Source organism: Ptychodera flava, chromosome 1 (genome assembly GCF_041260155.1).
Source record: "Ptychodera flava strain L36383 chromosome 1, AS_Pfla_20210202, whole genome shotgun sequence".
Taxonomy (NCBI): domain Eukaryota; kingdom Metazoa; phylum Hemichordata; class Enteropneusta; family Ptychoderidae; genus Ptychodera; species Ptychodera flava.
In genome coordinates this window covers 52,496,871-52,512,317 of record NC_091928.1, presented here as the reverse complement: position 1 = coordinate 52,512,317, position 15,447 = coordinate 52,496,871, and the positions used below count along the sequence as shown (strand labels likewise).

Below are 15,447 nucleotides of genomic sequence, written 5' to 3'. Positions count from 1 at the left end.
GTTACAGCACTTGACTAGCAATTTTTTCACTTTTAGTTAATACGGGTTTTTTTCCTGAAGAGTCGCTAATTTGTGATGATCTGAAACACTTTCCAACTGTAGAGTGGTTTGAGTTAAAACACTTTCCTTTTTGGCGAGCCGCACGTTTTCGACTTGCAACACATTTTATTCACAGCCAAGAGTTAGCGTCAGTGAGTTCGAGAAAAAACATGGTCAAAGCGGTGTAAGCTCTAGCACAAATCATTCTCGTTGCTTCTCGTCGAAGATATCATCCTTCCTTATGATTGACGGAATAAGTGAAAAACAAACTTAGGACTCGAAGTCCTTTTGGATATTGCTCTTTTTCTCTTCAGACCAAGTTGAAGGGCAGTCTCTAGAGTTGACTACTAGTGAAAGTAGCGCCTTGGATGTCGCCACGGGATCCTCGAAGGTCTTCGCCCTTGACATTGCAATTACAACTGGACTAGATACGGCCTATTTCACCGGTGAACGTGAAAAAGTATTCGGAATGAATCTGCATCTGAAACCAACTGAGAATGGCCCGGAGGTTATGACATTGACAATGACAAGCGCTGTAGCACACGATGTGCTGGTGTCCCCGAATGCAACAATTGCATTTTATGGCGTGACCTTTTCAGAAGCATACTTAACAGACCTGTCATGTGACAACATCACCTTCGCCTGTATTGATTTATTCCCTGCTGATAATGCTATGCCACCATGGATGTGGTCCGAGGGCGCTGCTCTCTCTGGATGTGTATCCTTGATCGAATTTTGTACCGGTAGGACACAATATTTCTATGTAGCATATCATCACCTTTAGTTGCTGTAAAATAATTGCAATCATACCTATCCGTAATCCGATAACATTAGGTCAAAATTCTTAATACACTAATCATAAACATAGACACAAAATAGCACAGAACAGACAGTACAGCACCGGTACGCACAACAAAGTCAAATTCATGAAAAAAAGATATATGGACCTCTGGCCAAAAAGCCGAGTGATGTCAGGTGTTTCGGAAATATTTGTTCAAAATTTCAAACAAATAGATAAATGACATGCTGTGTTAGTGTAACTATATCCATTGCACAACTTGTTTTCATTTGCCTGTTGTATTCAGTTGTTGTTGTATTGTATTTTATAAATTTGTTTTCAAATAGAGAGCACAATTACGTTTCGAGTAAAAATTTAAATGATCATTTCAAATCTTCGCATCAAGGCAAGTGATTGGATGTCTCTGCTCCTTCCAAATCGTGACATGTAGGCCAAGTGGGTATAATTTCTTTTGATTTTGTACTAATATTGGTCGCTGTTTCACATTTCCACAATAACAAGGAAATATGTGAGGAAAAAAGTGTGTGGTGTTGTATTAATAAGTGCAACTCTCCTTCCATGTCCATTGTATTTTAACAGTTCAAGTCGCCCCCAATCAGACACCAGTAATAATAGAAGGGACCTTTGATGTCGTCATGGGAGTACCTAATGAGGTTGATTTGTCGCTAACAATCAACATTGCAAGTGAGCATACAGGAATGAGATCTGGTCCAGCAAACGAGCTGCTGAAAGTCGAGGTGTTTGTGTCCGGATCAGAAAATGGAATCGACGCCAACGGAGAAAAATTCAGAGCGGATGTGACACAAGGGATCGTTACCTTTCAAAGCAGCGAGGTTGTACCGATCATGACGACGGTTAATCTGGATCTCTCTCTTGGAAACTGTGAAAGCTTTCCTTACCTGTGTGTCAATTTGTCACCTGTGGCAAACTCTGGCTGGTTTTGGTATGGTCCGAGTGAACATATTGGTCCTAAATGTGTTCATCTCACATCTTGCAGAAGTATGTCTAACGTCTTGGTTTGTGTCAAACATCGAATAGAGTCAGTGATTTTTAAAAACGCAAAGCAGTACTTCACAGATAATGACGACACCAATGGCTTTTCACAGCACTTCTGTTTTTTAAATAGGGGTGGGGTGGGAGGTGGTACTGCCACGGAAAAGATGTACTGGTATGCGTTGCGCCCTAATGTGTCACTTTTTCACGAAAAAATCCTTATCCATGAATCAATTTTTCATCAGAAAAAAAAACAAACATGGGTCGATAGCAAGGCAAATATCCAATGCTTTAGGAAAACCTTCCCATGAAACAGAATAAAGGTGAAGATTCACGAAAATTGTCAATCAAATTCAAAAAATGGGTCATATTTCTGGAATATACATCGGTGGAAGGTGTCAACTTTGACGGCACACCCCGCAAGAAAATATCAGGAGTAACCCCCCCCCCCTCCTTTGTAAAATGTCTAAATATAACGAAGTGATTTATTGTTCGCCGTACAGTTTAATTAATACCACTGTCGCTGTGATATGGGGCTTCATCATCACATTGGTATGATAGTAATGATGACGTTGAAGACTATTAAATATGATTATGGCCAAAAGTAACGTCATAACATTGATGATGATGATGATGATGATGATGATGATGATGATGATGATGATGATGAATATGATGATGATGATGATGCGGTCTTGACGGTTGTGGAAATGATACTAATTACGATGAATTCTTAAAATTCGTAAGCAAAATAGTAAGATTTGCAAATTTTTGTCACGAATTGATGAACCGTTTGACTTTGTCCGATTCTCATTTTTAATCAATCAATGCAGAGTGACATCCTGTGCACATTTATTTGCATCTCAAGGCCACCGGCCCATATACAAAGCGGTCTTGTCAAATAAGATACAAGATACTTGCACAAAAAATTAACAAAATACAGAAAATGTTAAATTATCATCCTCTAAGCAAAATGCTGCAATAAACAGCTATTAACTGAATATTACTAAATGTTACACATTTTCAGACGACTTCAAAATGCTGCAATAAACAGCTATGAACTGAATATTACTAAATGTTACACATTTTCAGACGACTTCAAAATGCTGCAATAAACAGCTATGAACTGAATATTACTAAATGTTACACATTTTCAGACGACTTCAAAATTGATTCTCTAAATTTAAAAGCCTTGTAGACATGGCTACAAAGCTTAAAGATTACAGCAGGGTCTTTTTCTTTCATTATTTTCAAAAACTTACGGAACTTTCGTTCTCTAATAGCATATCAATAAAAAGTGAAACTAATTTTAAACACTTCAATAAGAACACAGTTTACGATGTCTTGATGATAAAGAGTCAATGTTAATGGTGTCTCCCTTCTTCTATTGCAAGAGGGAGAGCGGAGCATCGAAAGCAAAATACTATGATTGCAATTACGATGGAGATATTTTTCTGGATCTAATAAGTTCTTAAACTGTGTATAGCTACGTAATTTGGGTTTCAATGTAAGATGACCCTTCAATTGTTGTTTCATGATATCTGCTACACTTGTTTCAAAAGCTGCAAATAGAATTTTCTTTTTACCTATTTCCTGTGCTATCCAAACATGGCCAAAGTCGTAAGAAAAGAAAATTTGTTTCACTGAAGTTGGCAATGTTAGCTTACATAAAGCGTCAAGACTAAACTATATTACATAAGCTTGTCTTGGAAGTCTTTCAGGGAGCATTTCAGTACGCATTACCCAGAAATGAATACAACGCTTACGTGAGTGATAGAAAAGTGGCAATCGCCCACATTGCGATTCTCTTTTCAGATACAGTCAAGTATGTGTTGGTGTCCAAAGGAAGGCCATGGCTCAGTGCCTTTCAATACTGTCAGGATGGGGGACAAACACTAGTGCGATTTGACGATGAAGAACGGCTGTTATACTACCTTTATTACCAACGTAAAATGTTAAAATATGGTAAGGGTGAAAGCTTTTTTACACTCTGATCGACATCTGTCAATATTAAGCTGGGGGTCCTTATCTTCTTCATAAAGCAAATCAGATTCACGATTTTAAGAAAATGATAGGTTGGGGGCTATGTATGTATGTATGTATGTATGTATGTATGTATGTATGTATGTATGTATGTATGTATGTATGTATGTATGTATGTGTGTGTGTGTGTGTGTGTGTGTGTGTGTGTGTGTGTGTGTATGTATGTATGTATGTATGTATGTATGTATGTATGTATGTATGTATGTATGTATGTATGTATGTATGTGTCTGTCTGTCTGTCTGTCTGTCTGTCTGTATGTATGTCTGTCTGTCTGTCTGTCTGTCTGTCTGTCTGTCTGTCTGTCTGTCTGTATGTATGTATGTATGTATGTATGTATGTATGTATGTATGTATGTATGTATGTATGTATGTATGCATGTACGTATATATGTATGTATGTATGTATGTATGTATGTATGTATGTATGTATGTATGTATGTATGTATGTATGTATGTATGTATGTATGTATGTATGTATGTATGTATGTATGTATGTATGTATGTATGTATGTAAGCATGTATGCATGTATGCATGTACGTATGTATATGCCAGAGCAATTTACGTATGCACACATCAATCACTTTGCCTGTCCTTTCACTTACAAACTTCTGCATGCTTTTTTATTTTCATGGCATAAATCTTGGTTAACCATCAATATCAGTTTCACTACCCTCTATGAGATTGCCAGTTGAACTTAATACTTATTCAACCAAAGCAGCATTTGTAGGGAGTTTTGTAAGTTTGCGCTATTTAATATTGATGCCATCATTTGTTTTGAAACGAGCCCTAGAAATGTGAAATACATTTCATTGAGACTAAACTGCGGTCCTGAAACGAGCCATTGCAGATCTCAATTCGTATTTTGGATGTTGATTTAATTGTTTATCGCCAGGTGATCGTCGTTTATCTTCGCTGTCTTCTTTATCTGCAGTTGATTACAATGTGTGGATTGACGTAAACGATAGAGACATAGAAGGACAGTACCTGCACTCTGATGGATCAACGCCATCTTTCATGAATTGGGCAGAGGGTGAACCGAACAATAACGGCGACGAAGATTGTGTACACTTCATGTGAGGGTCATTTCTTTTCTTGTCTTTTCTCAGACCTTAGAAGTCAATAGGTTCCGACAAATATTGACCCAGTGCAAAGCATTATTGGCACAAATAATGGCAGCGTTTGGAATATTTGGACAGGTCAAAGCGTTACTGATGCAAGAAATGAATATGCTTACAACATTTTAGTTTCGTTTGTGGAGTTTCGTTCAATGACCAAATCAATTATGCAATTACACTTCTCAGTAGCTGACGGATCTGCAAACAACGTTATCACCAACAAGGCTTCTGTTTATGCATTTAAGGTCTTACATTCCCGAATGGAACGACATCTACTGTGATCTATTTATACAATTTGCTTGTCAGGAAATAAGTGAGTACAACCATTTAAATCGTTCACTCGTAAATCTTCGCTGAGGAATTTGTTGAATTTCATATCTTGTAAGATCGCAAAGTTAGCCTCTATCTCATCCGCTATCAAACATTCTGAATATATGACTGGTGGTGGTCGTGTCTTTCAAAATGATGCACGTCAACTTTTGCGTTTGCTGTCACCATAGAAACTGCAACAAGGTCTATGGTAATCTGGGGATCAGGGAATCAGAAAGCAATTTAATGGAAGCGTTTACGCGTAAACTGATACTGCTTCTCTCCAATAGATCATACACCGTATTGCAGCCATCAGGCGTCAAAGATATGACAGGATATACAATAATCCACAAGACAAGATGTATTTAACAGTGAACGGAGACACTTTTGTTCACGAGAATATACAGAGTAGTGGAATCAGGCGTCACCGAGTAAGCGCAGGTAGTGTGCGCCTCGAAAGTGAAAGACAAACTTTTGCTCAAACTTTTCACAACAAAACTGTCAACCATTCCGTCAACAAATCAAGAATATATCTCAGGGATAACGTGCAAAGGTTGGATCTAGAGAAATAAATAACCCAAGGTATATTGATATTATAAATTCAAAATGGCCACCATCCCTGTGTTAACTATGTGGGGAAAATAAAATTTTCGATTTTTGAAAAGCTAAGACGGTGAAAGTTGTTCTTACGTCACGAGCTTCAAAATGAGCCCCCACAACTGGTAGATTAGCAAAGAGGTGTGAATAGGGAGAGTTCGAATATCTGTCACCGAGGCGCGTTCTAGCTACCATAAACGTTGTTGATAGATCTATCACTGATTAACTGATTGCAAAATTATGTAAAAATCTTCCTGGAAGTAATATTCAAGTGGCAGGCACCATTATAGATTCTTGTGCTTATTTATATCGCTTTCCGATGGTATAGGGACCAATTTAATGATTGACGTGAAAAAAATCCGGACAAACATTTCTGGCCGTCTGGTCAAAAAAAACCTGTGGAATTCTCACCTGACCACGTAAATTTTTCCTCTTACGATACATTCCAGCGCTACATTTGGTTTGGTTTTACACTGGCTCAAAAAAGCATACGCTCACAACTTCTACAAATGCTAAGTGATAAAATTAATACTGCCTTATTTGTTGATTAGAACTCATTTGTCTCCACGACAGTACAGCAAATTATCAAACGAGAAAAAACTTTCACAGAACGTTGTCTGAAGTAATCATTTGAAAACTAAACTCATTATAGCATCTGTGAAAAAGTTACTCTTCGCCATTATACGTTGGTCATGTACACTAGTGATGCCATCGGAACAACCACACTGTTCGAGAATAAGATCAAAATATCGGTGTACAAACTGAGCATAGGTTAAACTTTATCGCCGATGATCAATGTGTTGTCTGCATCAGATTGTACATGTACGGGTTTGTAGCAACAAGACATGGAAAGCTTCCATTTCAGGATTCTTGTCTCTGTCTTACCTGAAAGCACGACTCTTAGCAGCAATAAATTACTCATATTCTATTTTTTGTGCCTATAGCGAGCTGTGCACCTGACTTCATCTGTGCAAACAAGAGATGTATTCCGGCTGAATGGGAATGTGATGGCTTCGCAGACTGTACTGATGGCAGTGATGAAGTGAACTGTAAGTTATACGAGTTTCCGTTTAATGTTTGGAGGTAATACCAATGGCAACCAATGACACAATTCCTCCTCTGTTGACAACGTAAAGAATGATCTTCTCTGTTCAATATTTCCAGGTCCCTGCGCTCCTGATTTTCAGTGCCAGTCTGGTGATTGTATCGCAATATCGTTACGTTGTAACTCACAGGATGACTGCCCAGACGGAGATGATGAAGACTCGTGTGTTGGTGAGTTGGTTGCGGGACCATTCTTTACGACCAAAGGCGTCAGACACACATCTTGTAAACGCTGTGAATTTACGATCCAATGAGTGACTGACGGTCGACTGTATAATTTTGCGAGAAGTACTGCACGGTGTTTGTGTATTTAGTTGGATTTTTTACGCAGATGACGAACTTTGAACCTCTCTTCCCATATTTGTATAATGAAGTCGACCATCCTGTGTATCAATGCATGCATATGCATATGTTTGGCTGGCGCAAAATGTCTTTCGAAAATACCTTGAACTCAGTGTCGATGTAATTAATGACATATATTTACAGTCACCCATCTTAACCTAAAACTTAATAAATATCTTATAATGCATTATTGAAAATAAAACTGCAAATTTTCTGTGATTCACTGAGTTATTTAATGCTCAATTATTTCATCTCCCAACAGAGCATTTCAGCTTTTGAAATTTTGATATCACTTTCATACTGACTGTGATTTTCTTGTTGGCAGTGTTTCCTCTTGACGAATGTTTCCCGCGCTTCCGCTGCACAGACGGGTTTTGCATTTCGCCATTATTGGTGTGCGATGGTTATGGCCACTGCGATGGTGGCTTAGACGAGTCGAACTGTGCTTACAAGGGTAATGGTAATACATTATTTTAACACGTGATATATGGATTTTTCAAGTATATGAAGGGATTTTCACCATTTAATCATTGCTGCCTTCGCTTAAATAATCTACATGTCGAATATTGGTGCGATATAGACTCTAGCACCTTCAAAACAAACCTCCGACAGCTGCGTTTCCGAAGGGATATATGCATTAAACAGCCCCTTTTTCTTTCCAACTATTCATGTGCCATAGTCAAATCGAACCCCTCTGGGACGAAACCGTCGAACTTCCAAGCTAGAAACATAAGCTTTTGTAACAGACATTGACCTTTCAATGTTACCGCTATTGGTGAAACACAAACTGTACATCCGTCAGTCACTACTTAGTATGTCAATATTATGCTCGATTAAACTCAGCAAGATTTACATGGCGTACACACTACCCTTTGGATTCAATGTGATTTAACAGAAAAGTATTAGCAATATTCAGTTTTGCTAACTCACTTAATAGAGCAAAACCTAATATAGTCACAATTATCATCGGTCAAAAAGGAGTTCTCGGCAATTTCAAGAAACACCGCAGTAATGCATATAGTGACTTTATCGCCATTCCTGGACAATGGGCACTGGAGTCATTTTGCGAAATTAGTGCGTACAGTTTTATTATTACTGTATGATTTATTCATTAAAATCGTCGATTTACTGTTAACTTGTCAGTATTATGAAACATAAAATGAAATTTTCCTGAACTATCCTGCTGACGAACCATTCCCCGATCATTTTTCCAGACGTCGACGAATGTCAGATGTTTCCCTGCGATAACGGTGACTGTATCTACATAAATTACGTCTGCGACGGCGATGGAGACTGTGGTGATAACAGCGACGAAACCCATTGCAGTAAGAATATTCGTCTTCTAAGCGAGTTGATTGTTGAAAATTTAATAATTTTAACGGCCGGAAGTTGTTAATATATATTGTTAACAAAAAATTACGTCACAAACACTGATTCTCTCATAGTAATCATAATTCTTCGTTTTGTCGGTTTCTTTAACCCTGTCACCACCACGCATGGTTTGACTCATTTCTGTGGTATTTTTTGTCAACCTTTGTCAAAGTTGGACCACTTCACTTAAAAATGGGGGTGAGGTTTATATTGTATATAACGATAAGTAAGTATAACAGATAGATGATAACCATAATGCACCGACTCCGATAGCTAGTGCGTGAACCCACCTTGAGAAAACAATTGGTGTTTCTGAGGAGCTCTCCTATGGCCTTTTAAAGCAGCTTGACCACCTGATTAATTTTTATTTTTTAACTTGGCCAGTATTTGCCCGTTGTTTGCAAATAGCCTCTGTCTTGCTTTGCTTTAGTACTTTGGCAACAAGTGTGAGAGTGAATATCGATTCTCGAGGAGATATTCTACTTCAAAACGGCGTCAAATTGTGCAGTTCGTCGGGCAACACTGTCTGACATGTGCAGCCATTGTACTTCTTCTATCACAGAGACCTACTAGTAAAATAATAATTTAATAAAGATCCACTGCTGATTAGATTCGATTGAATAACTTCTATGAACGCCATAAGAGATCTTGTCATTAACCAAGTTATCCGGACTAAAGGCAATGTTTGCCGACGTCATAAAAATAACACGCGCAGGAGATGGAACACAAAATATGGCCACTTGGAATACTCTTTGCTCAATTAGTTGAATAAATATCAACCTCTTCTCTATATTAAAGGGGTATGAGCTGTAACTTGTGCAAGTTTTTCGGTATTCTGCTTCTGTATATCAACCGTGTCTGACCCTAAACCGTTTGTCATGCTGCAATTTCGAGTACTTTTTTTTCTCATGACAGCTTATGCTTGTATGTGTGTAGTGATCATTGTTTATTGTTTACAAATGAATTCTAGTCCGGACTTGAATACAATTTTCAATAATAACAATGGAGATTATACTCATATAGTTTGTGTTGAAATGCTAAATACTTGGCATTATACAGTTTAGTGATTCAATGCAGAAAGTGTCGGGAAACCACAAAAAGAAAGTTCTGAAAAAATAGCCAAAAGATACAGTTTATGGAACTTCAAGGTAGTAAGCACCTTGAAAGTGAAAGACTTAAACTTTTGCTCAAACTTTCCTAAAGAAAACTTTCAACCATTCTAATACCAAATCAACTATAAAAATCGGGGGTAATCATGCAAAGTTTGGAATTAGCGAATGAAATTGCCCAACATTTTGCAATATTTTGAATTCAAGATGGCCGGCATCCCTGTGTTAACTCTATGGGGAAATTAATTTTCGGATTTCGAAAAACTAAGACAGTGAAAATCTTTTTTTCTCCAAGCGCTTTAAAATGAGCCCTCACAAGTGGTAGTAAGTATCGGCCTAGGTACTAACACTAACTATAACATAATACACAATTAAAGTCATTTTCTTTGTTTTAGTTTACTCTCGGGACTGCGGAGCTGGAACTTGGACGTGTGACGATGGTCACTGTATCTACGGAATTTTCCGATGTGATAATGATCCAGACTGTCAAAATAATGAAGACGAATTCGGTTGTTATTTTTAATATAGATGCACTTCATTAGTTGACAACACAGGCATTCGACTCAATTATTATTATTATTAGACTTTATTTAAAGAGGGTAATCGGAGTTACCAAACAAATTGTTATTTACATCAGAGTCCTCTGTGAGCTCGAAAAAAAAGTACATGCGTATAAATAGCAAATACAATGTACATGTAAATACAGCAAGTGTTCAAAAAAGGATGAGTAACATCTTCATTGCAACAAAAAGAAATAAATTAATCTAAATCTGAACCCTCATTTGTAAACTTCGTCATAAGATAATCTCGCAACTTTACTTTGAAAGTGGCTAAAGTTGAGGTATTTCTAATTGTATTCCAAGTACTTGCAGCACGAAAAGAGAAAGACTTTTGACCTGTGGTAGTCTTAAATTTTGGAACACACAAATTTCCATGACTGGCAATACGGGTGTTTGATGAAATTCGATGAAAAACGTCACTCAAATAAGAGGGTGCAAGGCCATTCAATGATTTGAATGTCAATAATGCGGTGAAACAGATAATACGTAGGTCAATCGGCAACCAGTGCAAAGTTAAAAAGATAGTTCGTGAGGGAACACTCATGTCAATCCCTAAAATTACTCTTCCAGCCCTCTTCTGGAGTTTGTAAATACGGTGAAGATTTGACTTCGAAGTATTACCCCAAACAGTGCAACAATAATCAATTAAAGAAAGGAAAAGTGCATTGTACACAACAAAAAGAGTACTCGTAGTGGCAAATGGACGTAGTTTGCGAAGGATACCAATTCTGGTAGAAAGTTTCTTACACAGGTTATCAACGTGAACATCCGAACTTAAAGTTGAATCAATTGAAACGCCTAAAAGGATGTGAGAAGAGACATTGGAGATAATTGTTTCTTGTATTGTGACACAAATAGAGGCCTCAGTGTTAGTAACATGTCTAATTTTAGGGCAAGAAGCAATAACCATACTTTTAGTTTTCTCCGTGTTGACGACCATAGCATTATTAGGAACCCACGATGAGATTGGGACAACATTATCGTTCATACGAGAAGTAATTTCATCGACGCTATTACCCGAAACACACAAAGTCAATGCAAGCAAACTATCACTGATGCAACCAGTAAGGTTGCACCAGTGACGGTTTGCTTGCATTGAGTCAAATGCCTGTGGTGTGCAACACCCCAACAGTGGTGGCGCTGTGACTCGGGAGGACTACCACAACCGCAGCAACACAGCTATTCTGACGTTCATAATTACTATCAAAATCTTTCGAGCTGCAAAACTTAATTGGAGAGGCGCTGAGAAACAAAAAACCAATCATGATCACGCTTTGCAACATAAATGCCATGTGTTTCTTCATTGTTTCTGATGAATTACAATGTAGATGGTGTTTGAATACATAGTATATTGGGTTTAAATACTATTCATAAAACGACAATTATCAAATGCTGGCAATTACTCAATAAAATATTTCCAGACAGTCATATCATTATAATGGATACACAACTCTAAAAAGTGAGCATGACGGTTCATTACCAGAATTCATACAGTTACTAGTTCATTGTTAGGGTTGCGTTTCCATCATAATGATGTGACTGTCGGGAAATCTTCTGATTAGTAATTACGTTTTATGAACAGTAAACCAAGTATACCATGTATTCAAACGCAAGCTATATTGTAAATTATCAGGACAAAAAGAAGAAACATATAGCATTGACATTGCAAAGTAGGGCGATTTGTTTATGTTTCTCTATAGAGTGGCCGTGGTGTGTTGTGTTACTGAAAGCATGCTACATCCAGCTCTGCTGTGTTAATGCCGTAAATAAATTCGCTGATACAGGTCGATTAAAACAACGCCTTGGCCAATTAGGTTTTCAACTTGAAAGATTTTGATTGTAAGTAAGATAAATAAAGTGAATTTGTTTCAGCTAAGTAAGTATATCTACTGTAACAGACTTACAGACGTTGTTTTTTATAAAAGCGGATCCTTTAACGTCGTGATATAATATTTAAATGGCTAAGGTACATCTCTTGCTCAAAAATATCAAAAATATTGAAAAAGTTGACAAAATCTTCACATTTTATTCTCAACGATAAAAATTCTTCGAAGGCTCTCATTCCCTACGATGCTCCGAAATACAATCAATCAGCTAATTACGGTTACAATTTTAAAACAAAAAACTTTCTTGAACTTTGTGTGATTACTAGTATCTTGCAATTGTAAATTTTATAACCAGCTATGTTTAAGTCAAATATCACCACTGGTGTGTAAAATACAAAGCAACTACCTGGTAGTGTCCAGGTTTTGGAATAGAGTTCACGAAACAACTTCACTTTTTACGAACTATATAACAACAAAATAGATTTACTTATCATGACGTTGAGAATGATAACTTCTTAACCTATACTTGACAATGATACTTAATTGCTCTCTATGAGTAAACAATACACGATACATCTATAATCAGCTTTTTGACTGGAGATGTCTTGATGATGCAACTTTTACATGAGGAATATCACATTCCGATAATTAACAGTGCTACTGTATAAAATATAAGCATCTTCTTCACAAGTACGTCTAACATGAGTCGGTTGATGGTCCATTACGTCAGAATAATTATGTGAATCTTTTGAACCTTTATCCAATCGAGTGTTAACTTCCTGTAAAGTATTTTGCCATTTGAGTCGTGCGTTTTGCATTTTAATTTTCATTGTATAAAGCTTACTTTTAATGTTTAAGGGAACCTCTGCTAGAATTTTGGGGGACCTAGACCTTTGACAGCCTAGGCTTTTTCTTGTCTAGGTCAGCAACGTTTCAATAAACATCATAAACTTCAACTTTACGCTGTCGTTCTGAAGTCGTATCCACTTTGGTCACCATGCAATCCGTAAATAATTTCGATCGAGCGCGTTGTGTGACATTCGAAACTAAATCATAGTGCACGATGTTTTTAGCTCACGTGTTCACACGTGGGCTAATGTCATAGTGATGTCTGTCTGTCTGTCCGTCCGTGTGTGTGTGAGTGTGTCTGTGTGTGTGTCTGTCTGTCTGTCTGTCTGTCTGTTTACACAAAAACTCAAAAACGCCCGAACAGATTCAATTCAGATTTGGTACACAGGTACCATATGCCACTTGCAATAACTGATTAGATTTGGTTGGTGTTGCTTGCATATTAATGAAGTTATACAATATCATTTTTTTCCGTACAATGGTTTCCCTATGGAGACGGTAATGACAGTGTAGACATATATCAAGAAATACTGCACAAAATTTCATGAAACTTTTCACAGACGACAATCTCAGAACTTTATGATGATACTGTGAGTGTCATGTCAATTATCTGCTCATTTACATATTTAATGACCTTTTGTTATTAGTGACATGGCTCTGAAATTCCTGCACCAAACTTGATGATACGTTCAACAAATATTCATCTAATAGATATCTAATTATACTTAGAAACATTGGGCAGTGTCAACATTGGGCAGTGTCAAGTTAATAAATAGCTTATTTGAATATTTTATGAAGTTTTATAATTTGTCATATAACTCCGATAACTGCACCAAATTTGATGATTTCTGCTGCATATACTGATCTGACTGATATCTAACTGTGGTGTAAAGCACTTAGAGGTGTCAAGTTAATTAAGGGTTCATTTGCATATTTAATGAACTTTGTAATTAGGTATATAACTCTTAAATTACTGCACCCAGGTCAGTGAAATCTGGTAGAGATATTGATCTGATAAATATCTAATTGTACTGAAAAGCATTTGGCAGTGTCAGGTTAACAAATAGCTCATTTGCATATTTATGAAGTTTTGTAATTAGTCATATAACTCCGAAATAACTGCACCAAATGTGATGAAATCTGCTGCAGATAAATGATCCGATGGTGTAAAGCATTTAGTTGTGTGACGTTAATGAAGGGTTCATTTGCATATGTAATGAAATTTGCAATTAGTGATAAGCTTATTACTCCAAAATTACAGCATTACATTTGATGAAACTTGCTACAGATATTGATCTGATAAATATATAATGATGTGAGAAGCATTGGGCGTGTCAAGTTAATAAGTAGCTAATTTACATATTAAATAAAGTTTTGTAATTAGCGATTTAACTCTGAGAGTTTGACATACGTGTGGTTCAGTGCTCGGTGTAAAATTACGTAACAACCATTTTGGATACATTGCTTTATCGACGAGTTGGCGCTGAACAACGATTGGTTTTAGAGGGGGTAGGCCAGTGGTGGTGGGAGCGTAAGCGTGATGTGTGATTTAGCCGAGTATTTAGGGGCCCAAGCCTACCGGCTGGGCCCCTATTGGTTTTATAGGAGTTCAATATTCTTCTTCTTCTTCTTCTTCTTCTTCTTTTCGTTCTTCCGCTCCTTTTTTGGTGACCTATAACTCAAACACCGCTCACCGCAGACTTCTAAAACTTGCAGGGCTAAAAGGTACCTATAAGATCTCGTGCACCTGGGTATGCAAATTTCGATTGGTCACGTGACCTGGCGGCCATCTTGGATTTTTCAAAAACCTAAAAACGGCTTCTACTGATGATCTAGGGGTCTGGTCAATTTGAATTTTTTTCTGTAGGAAGCATGACCTAAGGTCTTCAGATTTTGTAAATAAAATCACGTGCGATCATGTGACTTTGGCCGCCATATTGGATTTTTGAAAAATACACATTTAATCTTTAAAAATCTTCTTCTCAAGAACCAAAACACCGTTTGAGCTGAAATTTTACTCTTTTCATCCTTAGAGTGATCTCTTTTAAGTTTGCGAATAACATTTTGATCGGTCATGTGATTTGGCCGCCATGTTGGATTTTGCAAAAATCGCAATTTAATCTTCAAAAATCTTCTTCTCAAGAACCAAAACACCGTTTGAGCTGAAATTTTACTCATGTCATCCTAAGGGTGATCTCTTTCATGTTTGCAAATAACATTTCGATCGATCACATGATTTGGCCGCCATATTGGATTTTGCGAAAATCGCAATTTAATATTCAAAAATCTTCTTCTCATGAACCGAACCACCGTTTGAGCTGAAATTTTATTCATGTTATCCTTAGAGTAATCTCTTTCAAGTTTGCGAAAAAGATTTCGATCGGTCACGT

At 37.2% G+C, this 15,447-nt stretch overlaps 1 protein-coding gene across 2 annotated transcripts in view; it reads left to right on the top strand.

Moving 5' to 3' along the window:
- The window catches only part of LOC139142747 (uncharacterized), a 29,552-nt gene extending 18,895 nt beyond the window's left edge, over positions 1-10,657 (top strand). For both annotated transcript variants that reach the window (XM_070712978.1, XM_070712894.1), the window contains 10 exons: positions 354-782; positions 1,418-1,837; positions 3,647-3,796; positions 4,807-4,948; positions 5,236-5,303; positions 6,841-6,945; positions 7,061-7,171; positions 7,668-7,796; positions 8,557-8,667; positions 10,218-10,657. In XM_070712978.1, the coding sequence (XP_070569079.1) occupies positions 354-782; positions 1,418-1,837; positions 3,647-3,796; positions 4,807-4,948; positions 5,236-5,303; positions 6,841-6,945; positions 7,061-7,171; positions 7,668-7,796; positions 8,557-8,667; positions 10,218-10,345 (1,793 nt within the window). In that variant the 3' untranslated portion in view covers positions 10,346-10,657. The remainder of the gene's footprint in view (positions 1-353; positions 783-1,417; positions 1,838-3,646; positions 3,797-4,806; positions 4,949-5,235; positions 5,304-6,840; positions 6,946-7,060; positions 7,172-7,667; positions 7,797-8,556; positions 8,668-10,217) is intronic.
- Positions 10,658-15,447: the final 4,790 nt, after the last annotated feature.